This window comes from Chiloscyllium plagiosum, unplaced genomic scaffold, assembly GCF_037043375.1.
Source record: "Chiloscyllium plagiosum isolate Xiang-an unplaced genomic scaffold, Cpla_swu_hap1 HiC_scaffold_1, whole genome shotgun sequence".
Taxonomy (NCBI): Eukaryota; Metazoa; Chordata; class Chondrichthyes; order Orectolobiformes; family Hemiscylliidae; genus Chiloscyllium; species Chiloscyllium plagiosum.
Window position 1 is genome coordinate 176004961 of NW_028270139.1, and position 27151 is coordinate 176032111.

Genomic DNA, 27151 nt, shown 5'->3' on the forward strand with positions numbered 1-27151 from the left:
AGCGATCTGAAAGCTAGTGCTGCCAATTAAACCTGTTGGATTATAACCTGGTGTTGTGAGTTTTAAATTTGAACACCCCAGTCCAACACCGGCTACTCCAAGGAAGGAGGAGACAATGCTTCTTACCGTCTCTGAGGCCCAATGGAATCCTGGGATATGAGGCAAGTGTCAGCCCCAAGTGTAGCCAAATTAGCCAGGTCTAGTGAACATTGTACAGTAAATCATATTCATTGAATGTGTATGACATTTGAGAGGTTTGTTGGAGAAGATTACGAACCTGTTGTCTCTTCAGTAGTTGTCGGAGCCTCTGTTGTGGGAATTGTAGTAGTGGGTGTTGTGGCAACTGTTGGAAAGGAACAAACAGAAACAATCTCAATGACTGTGGGACTCAGGACTTCCAGCCTGCACAACCCCACTGCTCACTGAGCTCCAGGCTACACAACCCCACTGCTCACTGAGCTCCAGGCTACACAACCACAATGCTCACTGTGCCCCAGGCTGTACAACCCCACTGCTCACTGAGCTCCAGGCTACACAACCCCACTGCTCACTGTGCCCCAGGCTGTACAACCCGACTGCTCACTGAGCTCCAGGCTGTACAACCCCACTGCTCACTGAGCTCCAGGCTACACAACCCCACTGCTCACTGAGTTCCAGGCCACACAACCCCACTGCTCACTGAGCTCCAGACTGTACAACCTCACTGCTCACTGAGCTCCAGGCAAAACAACCCCACTGCTCACTGAGCTCCAGGCTACACAGCCCCACTGCTCACTGAGCTCCAGTCTGTACAACCCCACTGCTCACTGAGCTCCAGGCTGTACAACCTCACTGCTCACTGAGCTCCAGGCAAAACAACCCCACTGCTCACTGAGCTCCAGGCTGCACAACCCCACTGCTCACTGAGCCCCAGTCTGTACAAACCCACTTCTCACTGAGCTCCAGGCTGTACAACCCCATTGCTCACTCAGCTCCAGGCTACACAACTCCACTGCACCCTGAGCTCCAGGCTGTACAACCCCACTGCTCACTGACCTCCAGGCTGTACAACCCGACTGTCCACTGAGCACCAGGCTGTACAACCCCACTGCGCACTGAGCCCCAGTCTGTACAAACCCACTGCTCACTTAGCTCGAGGCAACACAACCCCACTGCTCACTGAGCTCCCGGCTACACAACCCCACTGCTCACTGAGCTCCAGGCTACACAACCCCACTGCTCTCTGAGCTCCAGGCTGTACAACCCCACTGCTCACTGAGCTCCAGGCTGTACAACCCCACTGCTCACTGAGCTCCAGGCTGTACAACCCCACTGCTCACTGAGCTCCAGGCTGTACAAACCCACTGCTCACTGAGCCCCAGGCTACACAACCCCACTGCTCACTGAGCTCCAGGGCGTACAACCCCACTGCTCACTGAGCTCCAGGCTGTACAACCCGACTGCTCACTGAGCTCCAGGCTGTACAACCCCACTGCTCACTGAGCTCCAGGCTGTACAACCCGACTGCTCACTGAGCTCCAGGCTGTACAACCCCACTGCTCACTGAGCTCCAGGCTACACAACCCCACTGCTCACTGAGCTCCAGGCTGTACAACCCCACTGCTCACTGAGCTCCAGGCTGCACAACCCCACTGCTTACTGAGCTCCCGGCTACACAACCCCCTTGCTCACTGAGCTCCAGGCTGTACAACCCCACTGCTCACTGAGCTCCAGGCTGTACAACCTCACTGCTCACTGAGCTCCAGGCTGTACAACCCCACTGCTCACTGAGCTCCAGGCTGTACAACCCCACTGCTCACTGAGCTCCAGGCTGTACAACCCGACTGCTCACTGAGCTCCAGGCTACACAACCCCACTGCTCACTGGGCTCCAGGCTGTACAACCCCACTGCTCACTGAGCTCCAGGCTGTACAACCCGACTGCTCACTGAGCTCCAGGCTACACAACCCCATTGCTCACTGAGCTCCAGGCTGTACAACCCCACTGCTCACTGAGCTCCAGGCTACACAACCCCACTGCTCACTGAGCTCCAGGCTACACAACCCCACTGCTCACTGAGCTCCAGGCTGTACAACCCCACCGCTCACTGCGCTCCAGGCTACACAACCCCACTGCTCACTGAGCTCCAGGCTACACAACCCCCTTGCTCACTGAGCCCCATACTACACAACCCCACTGGTCACTGTGCTCCAGGCTGTACAACCCCACTGCTCACTGAGCTCCAGGCTACACAACTCCACTGCTCACTGAGCTCCAGGCCACACAACCCCACTGCCCACTGAGCTCCAGGCCACACAACCCCACTGCTCACTGAGCCCCATACTACACAACCCCACTGCTCACTGAGCTCCAGGCTACACAACTCCACTGCTCACTGAGCTCCAGGCTGTACAACCCCACTGCTCACTGAGCTCCAGGCTACACAACTCCACTGCTCACTGAGCTCCAGGCTGTACAACCTCACTGCTCACTGAGCCCCAGGCTACACAACCCCACTGCTCACTGAGCTCCAGGCTACACAACCCCACTGCTCACTGAGCTCCAGAAAACACAGCCCCACTGCTCACTGAGCTCCAACCCTCACAACTCCACAGACCACTGAGCCCCAGGCTACACAACCCCACTGCTCACTGAGCTCCATGCTGTACAACCCCACTGCTCTCTTAGCCCCAGGCTGTACAACCCCACTGCTCACTGAGCTCCAGGCAGTTCAAACCCACTGCTCACTGAGCTCCAGGCTGTACAACACCACTGCTCACTCAGCTCCAGGCTACACAACCCCACTGCTCACTGAGCTCCAGGCTGTACAACCCCACTGCTCACTGAGCTCCAGGCTGTACAACCCCACTGCTCACTTAGCCCCAGGCTACACAACCCCCTGGCTCACTGAGCCCCATGCTAAACAACCCCACTGCTCACTGAGCCCAAGGCTACACAACCCCACTGCTCACTGAGCCCCAGGCTACACAATCCCACTGCTCACTGAGCCCCAGGCTACACAACCCCACTGCTCACTCAGCTACAGGCTACACAACCCCACTGCTCACTTAGCCCAAGGCTACACAACCCCACTGCTCACTCAGCTCCAGGCAACACAACCCCAGTGCTCTCTTAGCCCCAGACTACACAACCCCACGGCTCACTGAGCTCCATTCTGTACAATCCCACTGCTCACTGAGCTCCAGGCTGTACAATCCCACTGCTCACTGAACTCCAGGCGACACAATCCCACTGCTCTCTTAGCCCCAGACAACATAACCCCACTGCTCACTGAGCTCCAGGCAAGAAAACCTCACTGCTCACTGAGCTGCAGGGTACACAAACCCGCTGCTCACTGAGCTCCAGGCAACACAACCGCACTGCTCACTGAGCTTCAAACTACACAACCCCACTGCTCACTCAGCTCCAGGCTACACAACCCCACTGCTCACTGAGCTCCATTCTGTACACTCCCACTGCTAACTGAACACCAGGCGACACAACCCCACTGCTCACTGAGCTCCAGGCAAGAAAACCTCAATGCTCACTGAACTGCAGGGTACACAAACCCACTGATCTCCAGGCTACACAATCCCACTGGTCTCTGAGCTCCAGGCTGTACAACCCTACTACTCACTGAGGTCCAGCCTAAACAGCCCCATTGCTCACTGATCTCCAGGATGTACAACCCCACTGCTCACTGAGCTCCAGGCTATACAACCCTGCTGCTCACTGGGCACTAGGCTGTACAACCCCACTGCTCACTGAGCTCCAGGCTACACAGCCCCACTGCTCACTGAGCTCCAGGATGTACAACCCCACTGGTCACAGAACACAGAACACAGAAGAATACAGCGCAGTACAGGCCCTTTGGCCCTCGATGTTGCGCCGATCCAAGCCCACCTAACCTATACTAACCCACTATCCTCCATATACCTATCCAATGCCCGCTTAAATGCCCATAAAGAGGAGAGTCCACCACTGCTACTGGCAGGGCATTCCATGAACTTACGACTCGCTGAGTGAAGAACCTACCCCTAACTTCAGTCCTATATCTACCCCCCCTTAATTTAAAGCTATGCCCCCTTGTAATACCCGACTCCATACGCGGGAAAAGGTTCACACTGTCAACCCTATCTAACCCCCTAATCATCTTGTACACCTCAATCAAGTCACCCCTAAACCTTCTTTTCTCTAATGAAAACAGCCCCAAGTGTCTCAGTCTTTCCTCATACGATCTTCCTTCCATACCAGGCAACATCCTGGTAAACCTCCTCTGCACCCGTTCCAGTGCCTCCACATCCTTCCTATAGTATGGCGACCAAAACTGCACACAATATTCCAGATGCGGCCGCACCAGAGTCTTATACAACTGCATCATGACCTCAGGACTCCGGAACTCAATTCCTCTACCAATAAAAGCCAGTACGCCATATGCCTTCCTCACCGCACTATTTACCTGGGTGGCAACTTTCAGAGATCTGTGTACATGGACACCAAGATCCCTCTGCTCATCCACACTACCAAGTATCCGACCATTAGCCCAGTACCCCATCTTTTTGTTATTCTTCCCAAAGTGAATCACCTCACACTTAGCTACATTGAATTCCATTTGCCACCTTTCTGCCCAGCTCTGCAGCTTCTCTATATCCTGCTGTAACCTGCCACATCCTTCCTCACTGTCAACAACTCCTCCGACTTTCGTATCATCCGCAAACTTGCTCACCCAACCTTCTAACCCCTCTTCCAGGTCATTTATAAAAATGACAAACAGCAATGGTCCCAAAACAGATCCTTGCGGAACACCGCTAGTGACGGCACTCCATGAAGAAACTTTGCCATCAACTACTACCCTCTGTCTTCTTCCATCCAGCCAATTCCTAATCCAAACCTCCAACTCACCCTCAATGCCATATCTCCGTATTTTCTGCAGTAGCCTACCATGGGGAACCTTATCAAACGCCTTACTAAAATCCATATATACCACATCTACCGCTTTCCCCTCATCAACCTCCTTCGTCACCTTTTCAAAGAATTCAATAAGGTTTGTGAGGCACGACCTGCCCTTCACAAAACCATGCTGACTATCCTTGATCACATTATTCCTATCCAGATGTGCATAAATCCTATCCCTTACAATTCTCTCTAAGACTTTGCCCACAACAGAAGTGAGACTCACCAGCCTATAGTTACTAGGGTTATCCCTACTCCCCTTTTTGAACAAGGGAACCACATTTGCTATCCTCCAGTCTTCTGGCACTACTCCTGTAGACAAAGAGGACATAAAAATCAAGGCCAATGGCTCTGCAATCTCCTCCCTTGCTTCCCAGAGAATCCTAGGATAAATGCCATCAGGCCCAGGGGACTTATCTATTTTCACCTTTTCCAGGATTTCCAACACCTCTTCTCTACATACCTCAAAGCCATCCATTCTACTTATTTGTGACTCAGTATTCACATCGACGACAATGCCCTGTTCCTGAGTAAATACTGAAGAAAAGTATTCATTCAGTGTCTCCCCAATCTCTTCCGCCTCCACACGCAACTTCCCACTACTATCCTTGACTGGACCTATTCCTACCCTAGTCATTCTTTTATTCCTAACATACCTATAGAAAGCCTTAGGGTTTTCCCTAATCCTACCGACTAAGGACCTTTCATGTCCCCTCCTTGAAGCTCTTAGCTCTCTCTTCAGGTCCTTCCTGGCTACCCTATAACTCTCAATCGCCCCAATTGAACCTTCACGTCTCATCTTGAGATAGGTCGCCCTCTTCCATTTAACAAGGGATTCCAATTCCTTATTAAACCACGGCTCCCTCGCGCGACCCTTTCCTCCCTGCCTGACAGGTACATAATTATCAAGGACACTCAATAGTTGCTCCTTGAACAAGCTCCACATATCATTTACACTCTTGCCTTGGAGTCTACTTTTCCAAGCCACACATCCTAAGTCATGCCTCACCGCATCATAATTTCCCTGACCCCAGCTATAACTCTTGCCCTGTAGTACACACTTATCCCTCTCCATCACGAGAGTAAAAATCACCGAATTATGGTCACTATCCCCAAAGTGCTCACCTACCTCTAATTCTAACACCTGGCCTGGTTCGTTACCCAGAACCAAATCCAGTATGGCCTCACCTCTTGTTGGCCTGTCTACATATTGTGTCAGGAAACTCTCCTGCACACATTGAACAAACACTGACCCATCTAACGAACTTGAGCTATAGCTTTCCCAATCAGTATCAGGAAAGTTAAAGTCCCCCATAACAACCACCCTATTACTGTCACTCATCTCCTGAATCACCTTCCCTATCCTTTCTTCAATGATTCTAGGACTATTAGGAGGCCTGTAAAAGACTCCTAACAGGGTGACCTCACCTTTCCTATTCCTAACCTCAGCCCAAACTACCTCAGATGGCAAGTCCTCATCCATCGTCCTTTCCACCACTGTAATATTATCTTTGACAAGCAATGCCACACCTCCCCCTCTTTTACCCCCACCTCTGACCCTACTAAAACATTTAAATCCTGGAACCTGCAACAGCCAATCCTGTCCCTGTTCTACCCATGTCTCCGTAATAGCCACAACATCGAAGTCCCAGGTACCAACCCACGCTGCAAGTTCACCTACCTTATTTCGTATACTTCTTGCATTGAAGTATACACACTTCAAGCCACTTTCCTGTTTACAGGCACCCTCCTTTGAAATTGATGCCATGTTCCTAACCTCCCTACACTCCAGGCCCTGCACCCTGAAGCTACAATCTGGGTTCCCATGCCCCTGCAGAGTTAGTTTAAACCCCCCCCAAGAGCACTAGCAAACCTCCCCCCAAGGATACTGGTGCCCCTCAGGTTCAGGTGTAGACAGTCCTGTTTATAGAGGTCCCACCATCCCCAGAAAGAACCCCAGTTATCCAAAAACCGGAATCCCTCCCTCCTGCACCATCCCTGTAGCCACGCATTTAAGTGCTCTCTCTCCCTATTCCTCGAATCTCTATCACGTGGCACGGGTAACAAACCAGAGACAACAACTCTGTTTGTTCTAACTCCGAGCTTCCAACCTAGCTCCCTGAAAGCCTGTCTAACATCCTCGGCACTCCTCCTACCTATGTCGTTGGTGCCAATATGGACCACGACTTCGGGCTGCTCCCCCTCCCCCTCCAGGACCCGGAAAACACGATCAGAGACATCACGTACCCTTGCACCTGGGAGGCAACATACCAAACGTGAGTCTCTCTCGTTCCCACAAAACCGCCTATCTGTGCCCCTAACTATCGAGTCCCCAATTACTACTGCTCTGCTCTTCTTCACCCTTCCCTTCTGAGTAACGGGGACAGGCTCCGTGCCAGAGACCTGAGCCCCGTTACTTACCCCTGGTAAGTCGCCCCCACCACAAGTATCCAAAACGGTATACTTGTTCTTGAGGGGAACGGCCGCAGGGGGTCCCTGCACTGGCTGCTTCCTCCCAGTCCCCCTCACTGTCACCCATCTGTCTGCCATCTTTGGAGTTACTACTTCCCTATAACTCTGATCTATGACCCCCTCTGCCTCCCGAATGATCCGAAGTTCATCCAACTCCAGCTCCAGTTCCCTAACATGGTCTTGGAGGAGCTGGAGATGGGTGCACTTCCTGCAAGTGTAATCGGCAGGGACGTCGATGGCATCCCTCACCTCATACATGTTGCAGGAGGAACATTGCACTGCCTTCACTGCCATCCCTCTAAAGCTAACTGAGGCCTGGAGGCCTCCAGGCCATCCCACTAAAGGTCACTGAGCTCCAAGCTACAAAACCCCACTGCTCACTGAGCCCCAGACCGTACAACCCCACTGCTCACTGAGCTCCAGGCAATACAACCACACTGTGCACTGACCTCCAGTCTACACAACCCCACTGCTCACTGAGCTCCAGGAAACACAGCCCCACTGCTCACTGAGCTCCAACCCTCACAACTCCACAGACCACTGAGCTCCAGGCTACACAAACCCACTGCTCACTGAACACCAGTCGATACAACTCCACTGCTCACTGAGCTCCATGCTGTACAACCCCACTGCTCTCTTAGCCCCAGGCTACACAACCCCACTGCTCACTGAGCTCCAGGCAGTTCAAACCCACTGCTCACTGAGCTCCAGGCAGTTCAACCCCACTGCTCACTGAGCCCCAGGGTACACAACCCCCTTGCTCACTGAGCCCCATACTACACAACCCCACTGCTCACTGAGCTCCAGGCCACACAACCCCACTGCTCACTGAGCTCCAGGCCGTACAACCCCACTGCTCACTGAGCTCCAGGCCACACAACCCCACTGCTCACTGAGCTCCAGGCCACACAACCCCACTGCTCACTGAGCTCCAGGCTGTACAACCCCACTGCTCAATGAGCTCCAGGCCGTAAAACCCCACTGCTCACTGAGCTCCAGGCTGTACAACCCCACTGCTCACTGAGCACCAGGCTACACAACTCCACTGCTCACTGAGCTCCAGGCCACACAACCCCACTGCTCACTGAGCTCCAGGCTGTACAACCCCACTGCTCACTGAGCTCCAGGCTGTACAACCCCACTGCTCACTGAGCTCCAGGCCACACAACCCCACTGCTCACTGAGCTCCAGGCCACACAACCCCACTGCTCACTGAGCTCCAGGCCACACAACCCCACTGCTCACTGAGCTCCAGGCTGTACAACCCCACTGCTCACTGAGCTCCAGGCTGTACAAACCCACTGCTCACTGAGCTCCAAGCTACACAACCCCACTGCTCACTGAGCTGCAGGCTACACAACCCCACTGCTAACTGAGCTGCAGGCTACACAACCCCACTGCTCACTGAGCTCCAGGCTACACAGCCCCACTGCTCACTCAGCTCCAGGCTACACAACCCCACTGCTCACTGAGTTTCAGGCTACACAACCCCACTGCTCACTGAGCTCCAGGGTGTACAACCCCACTGCTCACTGAGCTCCAGGGTGGACAACCCCACTGCTCATTGAGCCCCAGACGACACAACCCCACTGCTCACGGAGCACCAGGCTACACAACCCCACTGCTCGTTCAGCTACAGGCTACACAACCCCACTGCTCATTCAGCTACTGGCTACACAACTCCACTGCTCACTGAGCTACAGGCCACACATCCCCACTGCTCACTGAGCTCCAGTCTGTACAATCCCACTGCTCACTGAGCTCCTGGCCACACAACGCCACTGCTCACTGAGCTCCAGGCTGTACAATCTCACTGAGCCCCAGGCTGTAAAACCCCACTGCTCACTGAGCTCCAGGCTGCACAACCCCACTGCTCACTGAGCTCCAGGCTATACAATCCCACTGCTCACTGAGCTCCAGGCTGCACAAACCCGCTTCTCACTGACCTCCAGGCCTCACAACCTCACTGCTCACTGAGCTCCAGACGACACAACCCAACTGCTCACTGAGCTCCAGGCTACACAACCCCACTGCTCACTGAGCTCCAGGCTACACAGCCCCACTGCTCACTGAGCTCCAGGCTGCACAACCCCACTGCTCACTGAGCTCCAGGCTACACAGCCCCACAGCTCACTGAGCTCCAGGTTGTACAACCCCACTGCTCACTGAGTTCCAGGCTACACAACCCCATTGCTCACTGAGCTCCAGACGACACAACCCCACTGCTCACTGAGCTCCAGGCTACACAACCCCACTGCTCACTGAGCGCCAGGCCACACAACCCCACTGCTCACTGAGCGCCAGGCCACACAACCCCACTGCTCACTGAGCTCCAGGCCACACAACCCCACTGCTCACTGAGCTCCCGGCCACACAACCCCACTGCTCACTGAGCTCCAGGCCACACAACCCCACTGCTCACTGAGCTCCAGGCCACACAACCTCACTGCTCACTGAGCTCCAGGCCACACAACCCCACTGCTCACTGAGCTCCAGGCTGTACAAACCCACTGCTCACTGAGCTCCAAGCTACACAACCCCACTGCTCACTGAGCTGCAGGCTACACAACCCCACTGCTAACTGAGCTGCAGGCTACACAACCCCACTGCTCACTGAGCTCCAGGCTACACAGCCCCACTGCTCACTCAGCTCCAGGCTACACAACCCCACTGCTCACTGAGTTTCAGGCTACACAACCCCACTGCTCACTGAGCTCCAGGGTGGACAACCCCACTGCTCATTGAGCCCCAGACGACACAACCCCACTGCTCACGGAGCACCAGGCTACACAACCCCACTGCTCGTTCAGCTACAGGCTACACAACCCCACTGCTCATTCAGCTACTGGCTACACAACTCCACTGCTCACTGAGCTACAGGCCACACATCCCCACTGCTCACTGAGCTCCAGTCTGTACAATCCCACTGAGCCCCAGGCTGTAAAACCCCACTGCTCACTGAGCTCCAGGCTGCACAACCCCACTGCTCACTGAGCTCTAGGCTATACAATCCCACTGCTCACTGAGCTCCAGGCTGCACAAACCCGCTTCTCACTGACCTCCAGGCCTCACAACCTCACTGCTCACTGAGCTCCAGACGACACAACCCAACTGCTCACTGAGCTCCAGGCTACACAACCCCACTGCTCACTGAGCTCCAGGCTACACAGCCCCACTGCTCACTGAGCTCCAGGCTGCACAACCCCACTGCTCACTGAGCTCCAGGCTACACAGCCCCACAGCTCACTGAGCTCCAGGTTGTACAACCCTACTGCTCACTGAGTTCCAGGCTACACAACCCCATTGCTCACTGAGCTCCAGACGACACAACCCCACTGCTCACTGAGCTCCAGGCTACACAACCCCACTGCTCACTGAGCTCCAGGCTACGCAACCCCACTGCTCACTGAGCTCCAGGCTACACAACCCCACTGCTCACTGAGCTCCAGGCTACACAACCCCACTGCTCACTGAGCTCCAGGCTACACAACCCCACTGCTCACTGAGCGCCAGGCCACACAACCCCACTGCTCACTGAGCGCCAGGCCACACAACCCCACTGCTCACTGAGCTCCAGGGTGGACAACCCCACTGCTCATTGAGCCCCAGACGACACAACCCCACTGCTCACGGAGCACCAGGCTACACAACCCCACTGCTCGTTCAGCTACAGGCTACACAACCCCACTGCTCATTCAGCTACTGGCTACACAACTCCACTGCTCACTGAGCTACAGGCCACACATCCCCACTGCTCACTGAGCTCCAGTCTGTACAATCCCACTGCTCACTGAGCTCCTGGCCACACAACGCCACTGCTCACTGAGCTCCAGGCTGTACAATCTCACTGAGCCCCAGGCTGTAAAACCCCACTGCTCACTGAGCTCCAGGCTGCACAACCCCACTGCTCACTGAGCTCCAGGCTATACAATCCCACTGCTCACTGAGCTCCAGGCTGCACAAACCCGCTTCTCACTGACCTCCAGGCCTCACAACCTCACTGCTCACTGAGCTCCAGACGACACAACCCAACTGCTCACTGAGCTCCAGGCTACACAACCCCACTGCTCACTGAGCTCCAGGCTACACAGCCCCACTGCTCACTGAGCTCCAGGCTACACAACCCCATTGCTCACTGAGCTCCAGACGACACAACCCCACTGCTCACTGAGCTCCAGGCTACACAACCCCACTGCTCACTGAGCTCCAGGCTACGCAACCCCACTGCTCACTGAGCGCCAGGCCACACAACCCCACTGCTCACTGAGCGCCAGGCCACACAACCCCACTGCTCACTGAGCTCCAGGCTACGCAACCCCACTGCTCACTGAGCGCCAGGCCACACAACCCCACTGCTCACTGAGCGCCAGGCCACACAACCCCACTGCTCACTAAGCTCCAGGCTATACAATCTCACTGCTCACTGAGCTCCAGGCTGCACAAACCCGCTTCTCACTGACCTCCAGGCCTCACAACCTCACTGCTCACTGAGCTCCAGGCTACACAACCCCACTGCTCACTGAGCTCCAGGCTACGCAACCCCACTGCACACTGAGCTCCAGACGACACAACCCCACTGCTCACTGAGCTCCAGACTACACAAACCCACTGCTCACTGATCTCCAGGCTGTACAACCCCTCTGCTCATTCAGCTACAGGCTACACAACTCCACTGCTCACTGAGCTACAGGCTACACAACCACACTGCTCACTGAGCTACAGGCTACCCAATCCCACTGCTCACTGAGCTCCAGGCTACACAACCCCACAGCTCACTGAGCTCCAGGCTGTACAACCCCACTGCTCACTGAGCTCCAGGCTGTACAACCCCACTGCTCACTGAGCTCCAGGCTGTACAACCCCACTGCTTACTGAGCTCCAGGCTGTACAACCCCACTGCTCACTGAGCTCCAGGCTGTACAACCCCACTGCTCACTGAGCTCCAGGCTGTACAACCCCACTGCTCACTGAGCTCCAGTCTGTACAACCCCACTGCTCACTGAGCTCCAGTCTGTATAACCCCACTGCTCATTCAGCTACAGGCTACACAACTCCACTGCTCACTGAGCTCCAGGCCACACAACCCCACTGCTCACTGAGCTCCAGGCCACACAACCCGACTGCTCACTGAGCTCCAGGCTGTACAACCCCACTGCTCACTGAGCTCCAGGCCACACAACCCCACTGCTCACTGACCTCCAGGCTGTACAACCCTACTGCTCACAGAGCTCCACGCTGTACAACCCCACTGCTCACTGAGCTCCAGGCCACACAACCCCAATGCTCACTGAGCTCCTGGCCACACAACCCGACTGCTCACTGAGCTCCAGGCTGTACAACCCCACTGCTCACTGAGCTCCAGGCTGTACAACCCCACTGCTCACTGAGCTCCAGGGTGTACAAACCCACTGCGCTACCGGCTACTCAACCCCATTGCTCACTGAGCTGCAGGCCACACAACCCCAATGCTCACTGAGCTCCAGGCCACACAACCCCACTGCTCACTGAGCTCCTGGCCACACAACCCGACTGCTCACTGACCTCCAGGCTGTACAACCCCACTGCTCACTGAGCTCCAGGCTGTACAACCCCACTGCTCACTGAGCTCCAGGGTGTACAACCCCACTGCTCATTGAGCCCCAGACTACACAACCCCACTGCTCACGGAGCACCAGGCTGTACTACCCCCCCTGCTCACTGAGCTGCAGGCTACACAACCCCACTGCTCATTCAGCTACAGGCTACACAACCCCACTGCTCACTGAGCTACAGGCTACACAACCCCACTGCTCATTCAGCTACTGGCTACACAACCCCACTGCTCACTGAGCTATAGGCTACACAACCCCACTGCTCACTGAGCTCCAGGCTACACAACCCCACTGCTCACTGAGCTACAGGCTACACAACCCCACTGCTCATTCAGCTACTGGCTACACAACTCCACTGCTCACTGAGCTACAGGCTACACAACCCCACTGCTCACTGAGCTACAGGCTACCCAATCCCACGGCTCACTCAGCTCCAGGCTACACAACCCCACTGCTCACTGACCTCCAAGCCACACAACCCCACTGCTCACTGACCTCCAAGCCACACAACCCCACTCCTCGCTCAGCTCCAGGCTACACAACCCCACTGCTCACTGAGCTCCAGGCTACACAACCCCACTGCTCACTGAGCTACAGGCTACACAACCCCACTGCTCATTCAGCTACTGGCTACACAACTCCACTGCTCACTGAGCTACAGGCTACACAACCCCACTGCTCACTGAGCTACAGGCTACCCAATCCCACGGCTCACTCAGCTCCAGGCTACACAACCCCACTGCTCACTGAGCTACAGGCTACACAACCCCACTGCTCACTGAGCTACAGGCTACCCAATCCCACGGCTCACTCAGCTCCAGGCTACACAACCCCACTGCTCACTGACCTCCAAGCCACACAACCCCACTGCTCACTGACCTCCAAGCCACACAACCCCACTCCTCGCTCAGCTCCAGGCTACACAACCCCACTGCTCACTGAGCTCCAGGCTACAAAACCCCACTGCTCACTGAGCTCCAGGCTGTACAACTCCACTCCTCACTGAGCTCCAGGCTGTACAACTGCACTGCTCACTGATACCTTTGTCTTCTTCAAGTGCCTTGGGCATGTGTTTCTGAAACCTTCCAAATGCTTCCTTTTCTTTTCCCAGCCACATGTCAGATGTGCACTTCCCCTTGAACAGACACCCCAATCTAATTTCTGCAATCTGGGCCTGATGGTGTTGTGATTGTCCTTCCTGTAATTTCATACTTTCACCTGAGGATCAGTCTTATCCTGATCTCAAGCTAAAAACAATGACCGCAGATGCTGGAAACCAGAGTCTAGATTAGAGTGGTGCTGGAAAAGCACAGCAGGTCAGGCAGCATCTGAGGAGCAGGAAAATCGACATTTCGGGCAAAAGCCCTTTATCAGGAATATTCCTGATGAAGGGTTTTTGCCCGAATTGTCGATTTTCCTGCTCCTCAAATGCTACCTGACCTGCTGTGCTTATCCTGATCTCTAGCTCCTAAACCACTTGCGGTATTATGATCACTCTGGCCAACCTTCTGCCCCCCCCCCCCCCCCTCGCCCCCCGAGACCCTACTCACCATGCCAGACTGGTTCTCCAATACAAGATCTAGTGGGCCCAAGAGAGACCAAGACAACTGCAGATCCTCGAAATTCAGAAACAAAACCACAAGTTGCCAGAAAGGTCTGGCAGCATTGTTCAAGCACCATTCGACCTGAAATATTAACTCTGATTTCTCTCCATCGATGCTGCCAGACCTGCTGAGCTTTTCCAGCAATTTCTGGTTTTGTGTCCAGTTCAACTTCCCCAGTTGGACTATCTCCATATTGTTTCAAGAAACCCTCCTGGATTCATTGAAACAACTCTGCCCTATCGAAGCACCTGGCTCAAAGGGAGTCCCAGTCAATATTGGGGAGGTTAACACCACTCCCTACCACAACCTGACTGGTTTAACATCTTCCCATGATGTGTTTATATATCTGTTGCTCTCTCTCCCATTTGTTATTGGGAAGCCTATACTACCACCCCATCACAGTGACTGTACCTTTGTTATCCCTGATTCGCCCCGTTTGGCCTTGCTGGGGGAACCCAAAGACAAACTGCTCTGCCAGGATATTGCTGTCCCTGCTATTGAGGTGCAACCTCTCCTTCTTGTACATTACATATGAAAGCTCAGTTCCTGGAACTCCATCAGCTGCCTTCCTTAGCAGCTAGCTTTTTTATTCACTTGTGGGACATGGGGATTGCTGGCTGAGCCAGTATTTATTGCCTGTCCCTAGTTGCCCCTTGAGAAGGTGGAGGTGAGCTACCTTCTTAAACTGCTGCAGTTAATGTGCTGTAGGCAGACCCACAATGCCCTAAGGGAAGGAGCTCCAGGATTTTGACTCAGTGACAGTGAAGGAATGGCACTATATTTCCAAGTCAGGATGGTGAGGGGCTTAGAGAGGAATTTACAGGTGATGATGTTCCCATGTACCTGCTGCCTTTGTGCTTCTCGATGGAAGGGGGTTTGGAAAGTGCTGTCTGAGGATCTTTGGTGAATTCCTGCAGTGCACCTTGTAGATAGCACACACTGTGGCTACTGAGACTCCATGGTGGAGGGACTGGTGTTTCTGGATGTAGAGTTGCTTTCTCATGGGTGATGTCAACCTCCTTGAGTGTTGATGGGCCTGCACCCATCCAGGCTAATCGGGAGTATTCCATCACCCTCCTGACTTGGGTCGTGTCGATGGTGGACAAGCTTCGATGAGTCAGGAGGTGGGTCCCTCTTCACAGGATTCCCAGCCTCTGACTCCCTCTCATAGCCACTGCGAGTCCAGTTGAGCTCTGGTCAATGTTAATCAGAAGGATGTTGACAGTGGGGATTTAGTGATGGTCATACCATTGACTGTCATGGGGTGATGGTTCGATTGTCTCTCACCAATGGTCACAGTGTACATTAGAACAAAGACCTACAGCCAGAGTAGGCCATCTGGCCCTTGAAGCCTGCTCCATCATGGCTGCTCATTTCATGGCCTCAGCTCCACTTACCCGCCCACTCACCATAACCCTTCATTCCTTTATTGTTCAAAACATTATCCATCTCTTATTTCAGGGAAGGAATCAGAATGAAGGGTTTATGCCCGAAACGTCAATTCTCCTGCTCCTTGGATGCTGCCTTACCTGCTGTGCTTTTCCAGCACCACCACCTTTGAGTCTGACCTCGAGCATCTGCAGTGCTCACTTCCTCCTGATTAACAAGATGAGCTCACATGGAATGCAGGGAGAAACATCCATTTGGATATAGAATTGGTTCAAAGGTAGAAGGCAGAGGATGGTGCTGGTGGGTTGCTTTTCTGACTGGAGGCCTGTGACCAGTGGAGTGCCACAAGGATCTGTGCTGTGTCTGAGAAAGTCTATCGCCTTAAAACTTGTCTTTAAACATTTAGACTAACATGTAATGCTGAATTATAGAACACATTTACTGCACTAGAAAATAGACAGGCAGGAAGGCTCAGAAAAAGGGGGGGACTCAAGGAATGTAGAAGATAGGGACATCTGGGCTCACCAAGTGATAACAGGATGCTGTTAGGCAGTTAAGAACATTTGCCTCAGCATCGGTGAATCTGTGTGAACAAGACACAGGACATTCACAGCTGTTCCCTTGTGAAATTAATGACAGTGGGTCAGACAGCATCCAAGGAGCAGGAGAATCGATGTTTCAGGCATAAGCGCTTCTTCAGGAATTATGCCTGAAACGTCGATTCTCCTGCTCCTTGGATGCTGCCTGACCTGCTGCGCTTTTCCAGCAACACATTTTTCAGGTCTGATCTCCAGCATCTGCAGTCCTCACTTTCTCCAAATTAATGACAGTGTTTGATTCTAACCCTAAAACGAAACTCGGTCCTATCAAAGGCTTTGAATTTATGGTTGGATCTTGTCCACTATAATGGATTCTTATTACCCCTTGCAAGCGGGGCAGACACAGAGAAAAAGAAAATCTTTGCTGTTACAAAACCCTGACTTGAGAGTTCAAAAGGACGCTAGAGAGAGAGAGAGACCGTTTTAGTGCTGAGGCTGTTGGAGCTAGTAGAAAATTAACGCTTAGTGCTTATCTGCTTTGGATTGAATTTAATTACATTTTGGGACTTTATGATGATATTGAGTAGCCATCACCAGTTATTAAATACAAACTCTGTAAAAGGTAATGTTGATGAAGCTTTAGCTTGCTGTTCTTACAGACTGCCCTACTGTCAATTCTAATAGTCAGATCTAATGTCTTATTTGAATTTGAATCGCGACCTTGAAAAGAAGGCATGTTTAATTTGAGACTAATTAATCATTTTGAATACGACCTAGCGGTAACATCTCAGCCTCAGGTACAGAATGATTCTGTGCTTAAGATAAAAAGATTAAAATTATTCTAAACCTCACATTGAAGTGATTCTGAAATAATATCAGGAAGCCATTTTCTGATCAAACGTTTGCCCTCTTTGCTCAGAAGCCATTTGTTAAAACAAGGATATCAGACATGCGAGCTGTGCAGGGTTACCTTATGACATCTCCCACTTAATTTAGACTGGTACTTCTTTATAGGAACTTATCTCGCCAGCAGACGCCTAACTCGGCTGGATTTGTTTTTCCCACTTGATGGATAGCTCAAGGCCTGTAGGAGTGATCAGTCAAGCGCACACAGATCTGTCAATAAACTTCTTTATGAATTATTGTCTTTCACTTATCTGTTTAATTAAGAACATGTGATGTTTTTGTAAACTTTTGTATAAAGGAAGCCACTTTGTAGCAGTGCATCAGAGTAGCCTGCTGGAACATTTGAGGAGCTGGTCCCCTACTCTCCTAGACTATTAGAACCTAGTTTCAGCCTATAGGTACCAGTCTTATGTTGTATCAGTGATGCTATTAGTAAATATAGGGGATGAGTAAGATTAAACTAAACTGTCTGTAAGAGGTTTTTATTCCAGACTATCGGGATGAACCAAGAGAGAGGCTTTACAGGTCTGAGTCCACAAGGGATTCCCTGGGCCGTCTCAAATCTATACTTTAACAGATCCACTGCTTTTCATCATTAATTTAAATGATTTGGATGTGATATAGGAGGTGTAGTTAGTAAGTTTGCAGATGATACCCACATTGGAGCTGTAGTGTACCTCAGTTCAACGAGACCTTGATCAGATGGGCCAACGGACTGACAAATGGGACTAGATTAGGTTAGGATATCTGGTCAGCATGGATGAGTTGGACTGAAGGGTCTGTTTCCATGCTGTATATCTCTATGACTCTGATTTCACTGGGCAGATTCACAACCTTCTGGGTGAAGATGTTCCTTCTCTATTCAGTTCTCAATCTGCTCTTCCTGATTTTTGAGGCCATGCCCTCGTTTACCCACCAGTGGAAACATTCTCTCTACTTCTATCTTATCTATTTCCTTCATAATTTTATGTTTCTATAAGATCCCCCCATCATTGTTAAAAATACCCCCATCATTGTTAAAAATTCCAATCAGTATATTCCCAGACTACTCGGTCTCTCCTCATGAGCCAACCCCCTCAACGACGGAATGAACCGAGTGAACCTCCTCTGCAGCCCCTCCACAGCCAGTACATCCTCTCTCAAGTAAGGAGACCAAACCTGTACACAGTACTCCAGGTGTGGCCTCACCAGCACCCTATACAGCTACAATATAACCTCCCTGTTTTTAAACTCAACCCCTTTAGCAATGAAGGACAAAATCCCATTTGCCTTCCTAATTACCTGTCGTACCTGCAGACCAACCTTCTGTGATTCATGTACAAGGACACCCAGGTCCCTCTGCATAGCAGCTTGCTGCAGTTTTTTACCATTCAGGCAATAGTCCTTTTCCCTGTTATTCCTTCCAAAATGGATGACTTCACATTTACCAACATTGTACTCCAACTAACAAACTTTTGCCCACTCACTCAAACTACCTCTATCCCTCTGCACACTTTGGTCTACCGTTCATCTCAGTATCATCTGCAAACTTTGTCACACTACATATGGTCCCCAACTCGAAATCATCAATGTCAGTTGGAAACAATTGTGGTCCCAACATTGACCCCTGAGGCATGTGATTCATCACTGATCACCAACCAGAAAAGCACTCATTTATTGCCACTCTTTGCTTCCCATTGGTTAACCAATCTTGTATCCATGCTCATACATTGCCCACAACACAGTGCACCTTTATCTTATACAGCAGCCTTTGAGCAACATCTTGTCAAATGCCTTTTGGAAATCCAGATACACTATATCTACTGTTGTTCACTGCACTCGTAATGTCTTCATAGAGTTCCAGGAGATGAGTTTAGCATGACCTGCCCTTTATGAACCCATGCTGTATGTCTGCCCAACAGGACAGCCTCCATCCAGATGCCGTCTTCCTTGATAGTTGACTAAGCAAATTCCCCACTCCCGAAGTTCAGCTAACTGGCCTATAAATCCCCATCTGTTCTCTACGTCCTATTTTAAACAGTGGCATGAGACTTGCTGTTTACCAATATGGTGGAACTGCCCCATAGCCCAGAGAATTTTGGAAAATTACCACGAGTGCATTTGTTATTTGTTTTAGTAGCCTGGGACGCATTCCATCAGGGCCAGGAGACTTGTCTACCTTTTAGCTCCATTAGCTTGCCCAACACTACCTCTTTCATGACCTACCTTAGTTTCCTTGGCAATTGCTGGCATTCTGTTTGTGTCCTCCACTGTGAGACCGACACAAACCAATGCCTCGGCTATTTTCTCTTTTCTTATTATTAAATCCCCCTTCACATCCTCAAAAGGACCAATGCTTATCTCAGCCCTTCTTTTTTAGTTTAGATATTTGGAGGAAACGTTTGCTATATTCTGTCTGTACATGCTCAGCTTGTTACCTCTGATCATCTATCCTACTTTTCTTTATAGCTTTTTGTGGATTTCCATTGACCTTTAAACCTTTCCCAATAGAACATAGAACATTACAACGCAGTACAGGCCCTTCGGCCCTCGATGTTGCGCCGACCTGTCATACCAATCTGAAGCCCATTCCACCTACACTATTCAATGTACATCCATATGCTTGTGCAATGACGACTTAAATGTACTTAAAGTTGGTGAATCTACTACTGTTGCAGGCAAAGCATTCCATAGGACCGAGTTTTGTTTCAGGGTCAGAATCAAACACTGTCATTACTTTGGAGAAAGTGAGGACTGCAGATGCTGGAGATCAGAGCTGAAAATGTGTTGCTGGAAAAGCGCAGCAGGTCAGGCAGCATCCAAGGAACAGGAGAATCGACGTTTCGGGCATAAGCCCTTCTTCAGGAATCTTTGTGGGCAGGTGCTGAGGAAGGAGATGTGGCTGTGGTAGCGAGTCTGTTTTAGAACGTGGCTGAAGAGCTTCTGTGCAGAGGAGATGACCTGGGGTGTGCAGTGAGAGAGGGACTCACTGAAATCCTTGTAGAGGGAGGAAGAGAGCTTCTTCAAGGAAGGCATCCTTGTAAGAGGATTCGCAGTAGGTTAAAATCTTCGAGGAGAAAGTGAGGACTGCAGATGCTGGAGATCAGAGCTGAAAATGTGTTGCTGGAAAAGCGCAGCAGGTCAGGCAGCATCCAAGGAGCAGGAGAATCGACGTTTCGGGCATAAGCCCGTCTTCAGGATTCCATACCCTTACTACTCTGAGTAAAGAAACTACCTCTGACATCTCTCCTATATCTATCACCCCTCAATTTAAAGCTATGCCCCCTCGTGCTCACTGTTCCCATACCTGGACAAAGGCTCTCCCTGTCCACCCTATCTAATCCTCTGATTATCTTGTATGTCTCTATTAAGTCACCTCTCAACCTTCTTCTCTCTAACGAAAACAGCCTCAAGTCCCTCAGCCTTTCCTCATAAGACCTCCCCTCCATACCAGGCAACATCCTAGTAAATCTCCTCTGCACCCTTTCCAAAGCTTCCACTTCCTTCTTATAATGCAGTGACCAGAACTGTACACAATACTCCAAGTGCGGCCGTTCCAGAGCCTTGTACAGCTGCAGCATAACCTCATGGTTCCGGAACTCGATCCCTCTACTAATAAAAGTTAAAACACTGTATGCCTTCTTAACAACCCTGTCAACCTGGGTGGCAACTTTCAAGGATCTGTGTACCTGGACACCGAGATCTCCCTGCTCATCTACACTACCAAGAATCCTACCATTAGCCCAGTACTTTGCATTCCGGTTACTCCGACCAAAGTGAATCACCTCTCACTTGTCCACATTAAACTCCATTTGCCATCTCTCAGCCCAGCTCTGCAGCTTATCTATGTCTCTCTGTAACCTACAACATCCTTCGTCACTATCCACAACTCCACCGACCTTAGCGTCGTCTGCAAATTTACTAACCCACCCTTCTACGCCCTCATCCAGGTCGTTTATAAAAATGACGAACAGCAGTGGACCCAACACCGACCCTTGTGTACACCACTAGTAACTGGACTCCAGGATGAACATTTCCCACCAACCACCACCCTCTGTCTTCTTTCAGCAAGCCAATTACTGATCCAAACTGCTATGTCTCCCACAATCCCATTCCACCGCATTTTGTACAATAACCTACTGTAGGGAATCTTATCGAATGCCTTACTGAAATCCATATACACCACATCAACCGGTTTACTCTCATCTACCTGTTTGGTCACCTTCTCAAAGAACTCAATAGGGTTTGTGAGGCACAACCTACCTTTCACAAAACTGTCTAGTTTCCCGCTGGTTTTGCTACTTTGTAAGCTCACATCCATACCTTACATTTTATTATCATCCCTGTGCCTATCCAAGAGTCGCTTAAATGTCCGGAATATAACTGACTCTATTACCACCGCGGGCAGCACATTCTCTTTGTAAAGAACCTACCTCTGACATCTCCCCTCAACCTTCCTCCAATCACTTTAAAATTATATCCCCTTGTGATAGACATGTCCACTCTGGGAAAAAGTCTCTGGCCATCCACACTATCTTTGTCTCTCATCATTGTGTCCACCTCTGTCAAGTCACCTTCATTCTTCTTCACTCCAATGAAAAAAGCCCTAGCTCCCCCAATCTTTCTTCATAAGACATGCCCTCCAGTCCAGGCAGCATCCTGGGAAATCACCTCTGCACCCTCTCGAAAGCTTCCACATCTTTCAATAATGAGGCAACTAGAACTGAACACAATATTCCAAGTGTGGTCTAACCAGGGCTCTATAGAGCTGCAGCAAAGCCTCGCAGCTTTTAAACTCAATCCACCTACTAATGAAAGCCAACACACCATACACCTTCTTAACAACCCTATCAACTTGCGTGGCAACTTTGAGGGATCAATGGACATGGACCGAAGATCCCTTTGTTCCTCCATGCTGCCAAGAATCCTGCCTTTAACCCTGTAGTCTGCTTTCAAATTCAACCTTCCAAAATGAATCACTTCACACTTTTCCAGGTTGAACTCCATCTGACCCTTCCCAGCCCAGTTCTGTATCCTGGCAATGTCCTTTTGCAACCTACAACAGCCCTCCATACTATACACCACTCCACCAACCTTCGTGTCATTGGCAAACTTACGAACCCACCCTTCCACCTCCTCATCCAAATCATTTATAAAAATCACAAAGAGCAGAGGTTCCAGAACCACTCCCTGCCGAACACCACTGGTCACCGAGCTCCAGGCTGAATACTTTCCATCTACCAGCACCCTCTGTCTTCCGTGGGCCAGCCAATTCTGCAGCCAGATTTCCTTGTATCCCATGCCTCCTTACTTTCTGAGTGAGCTTACCGTGGGGAACCTTATCAAACACCTTGCTAAACCCATGTACTACTACTCTACCTTTTTCAATGTGTTTTGTCACTTCCTCAAAGAATTCAATAAGGTTTGTGAGGCATGGCCTGCCCCTCATAAAGCTATGCTATCTCTAATCAAACTATGATTTGCCAAATAATCATAAATCCTGTCTGTCAGAAATCTCTTTAATAATTTGCCCATCATCGACATACGACAGACTGGTCTTTGATTCCCCAGGGTAATCCCTATTCCCTCTCTTGAACAGGGGAAAACAATTTGCCACTCCCCAGTCATCTGGCACTACTCCAGTGGACAGTGAAGATGCAAAGATCATCACTGAAGGTGCAGCAATCTCTTCCTTTGTTTTCTGTAGAAACCTTGGGCATATCCAGTCTATCCTCAGGTTCTTAAAGATTTTTAGCACATCTGCCTTCTCAACCCTATCAACTTCAGTGGCAACTTTGAGGGATCTTGAAAGCAGCTTTGAGCATATCAGCATGAATCCATGTAAAACTCTGTCGAACTATAGAGGGTTTGTCATTCTGACAGAGAATTGGGACATAGACAGATTTAGAACATAGAACGTTATAGTGCAGTACAGGCCCTTCAGCCCTCGATGTTGCGCCAATCTGTGAAATTAATCTGATGCCATCTAGCCTACACTGTTCCATTATTATCCATATGTATATTCAATACCCATTTAAATACCCTTAATGTTGGCGAGCCTGCTACTGTTGCAGGCAGGCTATTCCACACCCCGACTACTCTCTGAGTAAAGAAACAATGTCTGATATCTGCCCTAAATCTATCACCCCTCAGTTTGGGGTGCATACTCAGCCTCCCACTGTACTCACTGTATATCCATGACTGCATTGCCAAATACCAGACAAACGCCATTTATAAGTTCGCTGATGATACCACCATAGTCAGTCAAATCTCAGATTGGGACAAAACATGCTACTTAACTCTGTGATCTGCATGTATTGCTCACAAGACAAAGCTTTTCACTGTGCCTCAATACATGTGAGAATAAATTCAAATTCAAACTCAAATTAAAGCTATGCCCCTCATGTTAGCCATCACCATCTGAGGAAAAAGGCTCTCACTGTCTACCCTATCTAACCCTCTGATTATCTTACACATCTCAATTAAGTCACCTCTCATCTTTCTTCTCTCCAACAAAAACAGCCTCAGTTCCCTCAGCCTTTCCTCGTAAGACCTTCCTTCCAAACCAGGCAATATTCTAGTCAATCTCTTCTGAACCCCTTCCAAAAGTTCCAGATCCTAAAATGGGGAGACCAGTACGCAATACTCCAGGCGTGGCACAGTGTCTTGTACAGCTGCAGCATGACCTCATGGCTCCGAAACTCAATCCCTCTACCAATAAATGGCAACACACCATATGCCTTCATAACAACCATATCAACCTGGGTGGCAACTTTCAGGGATTTATGCACCTGGACACTGAGATCTCTCTGTTCATTTACACTGCCAAGAATTTTACCATTAACCCAGTACTCTGCATTCCTGTTATTTCTTCTGAAGTGAACTACCTCACACTTCTCCGCATTTAACTGTTTGCCACTTCTCAGCCCAGCTCTGCATCTTATCTACGTCACTCTGTAACCCACAACATCCTTCTGCACTATCCACAACTCTGCCTACCTTTGTGTCGTCCGTATATTTACTAACCCATCCTCCTACACCCACATCCAGGTCATTTATAAAAATCACAAACAGCAGTTGCCCCAAAACAGATCCTTGCGGTCCCTCACTAGTAATTGAACTCCAGGATAAACATTTCCCATCAACCACCACATTGTCATCTTTCAGCGAGACAATTTCTGACCCAAACCGCGAAATCAACTTCAATCCCGAAACACCTTAATTTGTGCAATAGCCTACCATGTGGAACCTTATCAAACGCCTTATTGAAGGCCATATACTTCACACCGAGTGGTTAAACACCGGCGCTATCTTGAGAACGGAATTTAAATGAAGTTCTGGGATTTACATATCAAAGAACATAAACCAGCACGTGCCATGATAAAAGGTGAAAGTTTTAATCCAAGAATGTTTTTTATATCACATCTCCATGACACTGGACTCCTTTGGCTATAAATTCTGGGATCATGGTCTTAACTTCCACAAGTGCCTGATGAAGGAGCAGCGATCTGAAAGCTAGTGCTGCCAATTAAACCTGTTGGATTATAACCTGGTGTTGTGAGTTTAAATTTGAACACCCCAGTCCAACACCGGCTACTCCAAGGAAGGAGGAGACAATGCTTCTTACCGTCTCTGAGGCCCAATGGAATCCTGGGATATGAGGCAAGTGTCAGCCCCAAGTGTAGCCAAATTAGCCAGGTCTAGTGAACATATTCATTGAATGTGTATGACATTTGAGAGGTTTGTTGGAGAAGATTACGAACCTGTTGTCTCTTCAGTAGTTGTCGGAGCCTCTGTTGTGGGAATTGTAGTAGTGGGTGTTGTGGCAACTGTTGAAAAGGAACAAACAGAAACAATCTCAATGACTGTGGGACCCTGTTCCTGCATTGGTGTCTCGGGAATGAGACTGTGAGCTCAACATGAACCGCACAGGAGATCAGAGTTTCTCACAGAGGCTGGATAAAGTTGGATTGTTTTCTTTGGAGAAGAGAATGTTGAGGGGAGACTTGATAGAGATGTGTCCAATTATAAGGGGCAGGGACAGAGTGAATAGAAAACACCTATTCCCTTTGTTGAAGGGCCAAGAACAAGATGCCTCAATTTTAAAGTTAAAGACAGGAGGGTGAGAGGAGATTTGAGGGAGGATTTTTACTCCCAGAAGGTGGTGGAGTTTGGAATGCACTCCCTGGGAGGGTAGTTGAGGCGAGAAACCTCAAAACTTTAAAATGTATTCGGGTGAGCAACTAAAATATAATAATACTGAAGGCTAAGGGCCTTATTATATGTGTAATTGTGTAGGTGAGGTAACCCAGAGGTGGGATGGAGGGGACACAGTCGAACACTGACTGTGGAGTTGAGATATGGACAAGGTTATCTGCTGTCTACTTGGTGTTCTGTCAGTGAACCCAGATATAACAGGTCAAGTGCGGAAAGTGGGAGTAGAGTAGATCATTGAAAATTGATTGGTTACAGAATTGATAGGCCAAAAGGCCTCTTCTGTACTACCCTTAAAAATCTTCTCAAATAATATCACTGCCTCTGATGTTGGGCTCACTCGTCTATAAATTCCTGGATTACCCTGTTTCCCTTCTTAAACAAAGGAACAACATTGGCTATTCTCTAGTCTCCTGTGGATAAAGAGGATGCAAAGATCTCTCTCAAGGACCCAGCAAACTCTTCCCTTTCCTCCCGATGAAACAGATCCCATGAGGCCCTGGGTGCTTATCCACCTTCATGTTTTTTTTTAAGACATCCAACATCGCTTCCTTTTTTCTTTCAACATATCCCTCCTTAATCTTGCCTTTATCCATAATCCGATACTGATGCAAAGTACTCATAAAGGACCTCACTCACTACCCCCAGCTCCAAACAGAAATCCCCACCTTTGTCCTTGAGTGAACTTATCTTTTCTCTACCTGCCCTCTTGCTCCATATCAGTGTATAAAATGCTTTGGGAGTCTCCTCATAACTTCATGCCATTTCATGGTCCAGTTTTGCCTCCTTTGTTTCTGATACCTTTATCTTCTTCAAGTGCCTTGGGCATGTGTTTCTGAAACCTTCCAAATGCTTCCTTTTCTTTTCCCAGCCACATGTCAGACACCCCAATCTAATTTCTGCAATCTGGGCCTGATGGTGTTGTGATTGTCCTTCCTGCAATTTCATACTTTCACCTGAGGATCAGTCTTATCCTGATCTCAAGCTAAAAACAATGACCGCAGATGCTGGAAACCAGAGTCTAGATTAGAGTGGTGCTGGAAAAGCACAGCAGGTCAGGCAGCATCTGAGGAGCATTCCTGATGAAGGGCTTTTGCCCGAATTGTCGATTTTCCTGCTCCTCAGATGCTGCCTGACCTGCTGTGCTTATCCTGATCTCTAGCTCCTAAACCACTTGCGGTATTATGATCACTCTGGCCAACCTTCTGCCCCCCCCCCCCCCCCCCCTCGCCCCCCGAGACCCTACTCACCATGCCAGACTGGTTCTCCAATACAAGATCTAGTGGGCCCAAGAGAGACCAAGACAACTGCAGATCCTCGAAATTCAGAAACAAAACCACAAGTTGCCAGAAAGGTCTGGCAGCATTGTTCAAGCACCATTCGACCTGAAATATTAACTCTGATTTCTCTCCATCGATGCTGCCAGACCTGCTGAGCTTTTCCAGCAATTTCTGGTTTTGTGTCCAGTTCAACTTCCCCAGTTGGACTATCTCCATATTATTTCAAGAAACCCTCCTGGATTCAT

At 50.2% G+C, this 27151-nt stretch overlaps 1 protein-coding gene across 1 annotated transcript in view; it reads right to left on the reverse strand.

Moving 5' to 3' along the window:
* LOC148152298 (disintegrin and metalloproteinase domain-containing protein 12-like) overlaps positions 1-27151 on the reverse strand; it is a 657223-nt gene that overhangs the window by 142877 nt on the left and 487195 nt on the right. Inside the window, exon 20 of the mRNA XM_087986062.1 lies at positions 25176-25241. Within this exon, the coding sequence (XP_087842188.1) occupies positions 25176-25241 (66 nt within the window). The remainder of the gene's footprint in view (positions 1-25175; positions 25242-27151) is intronic.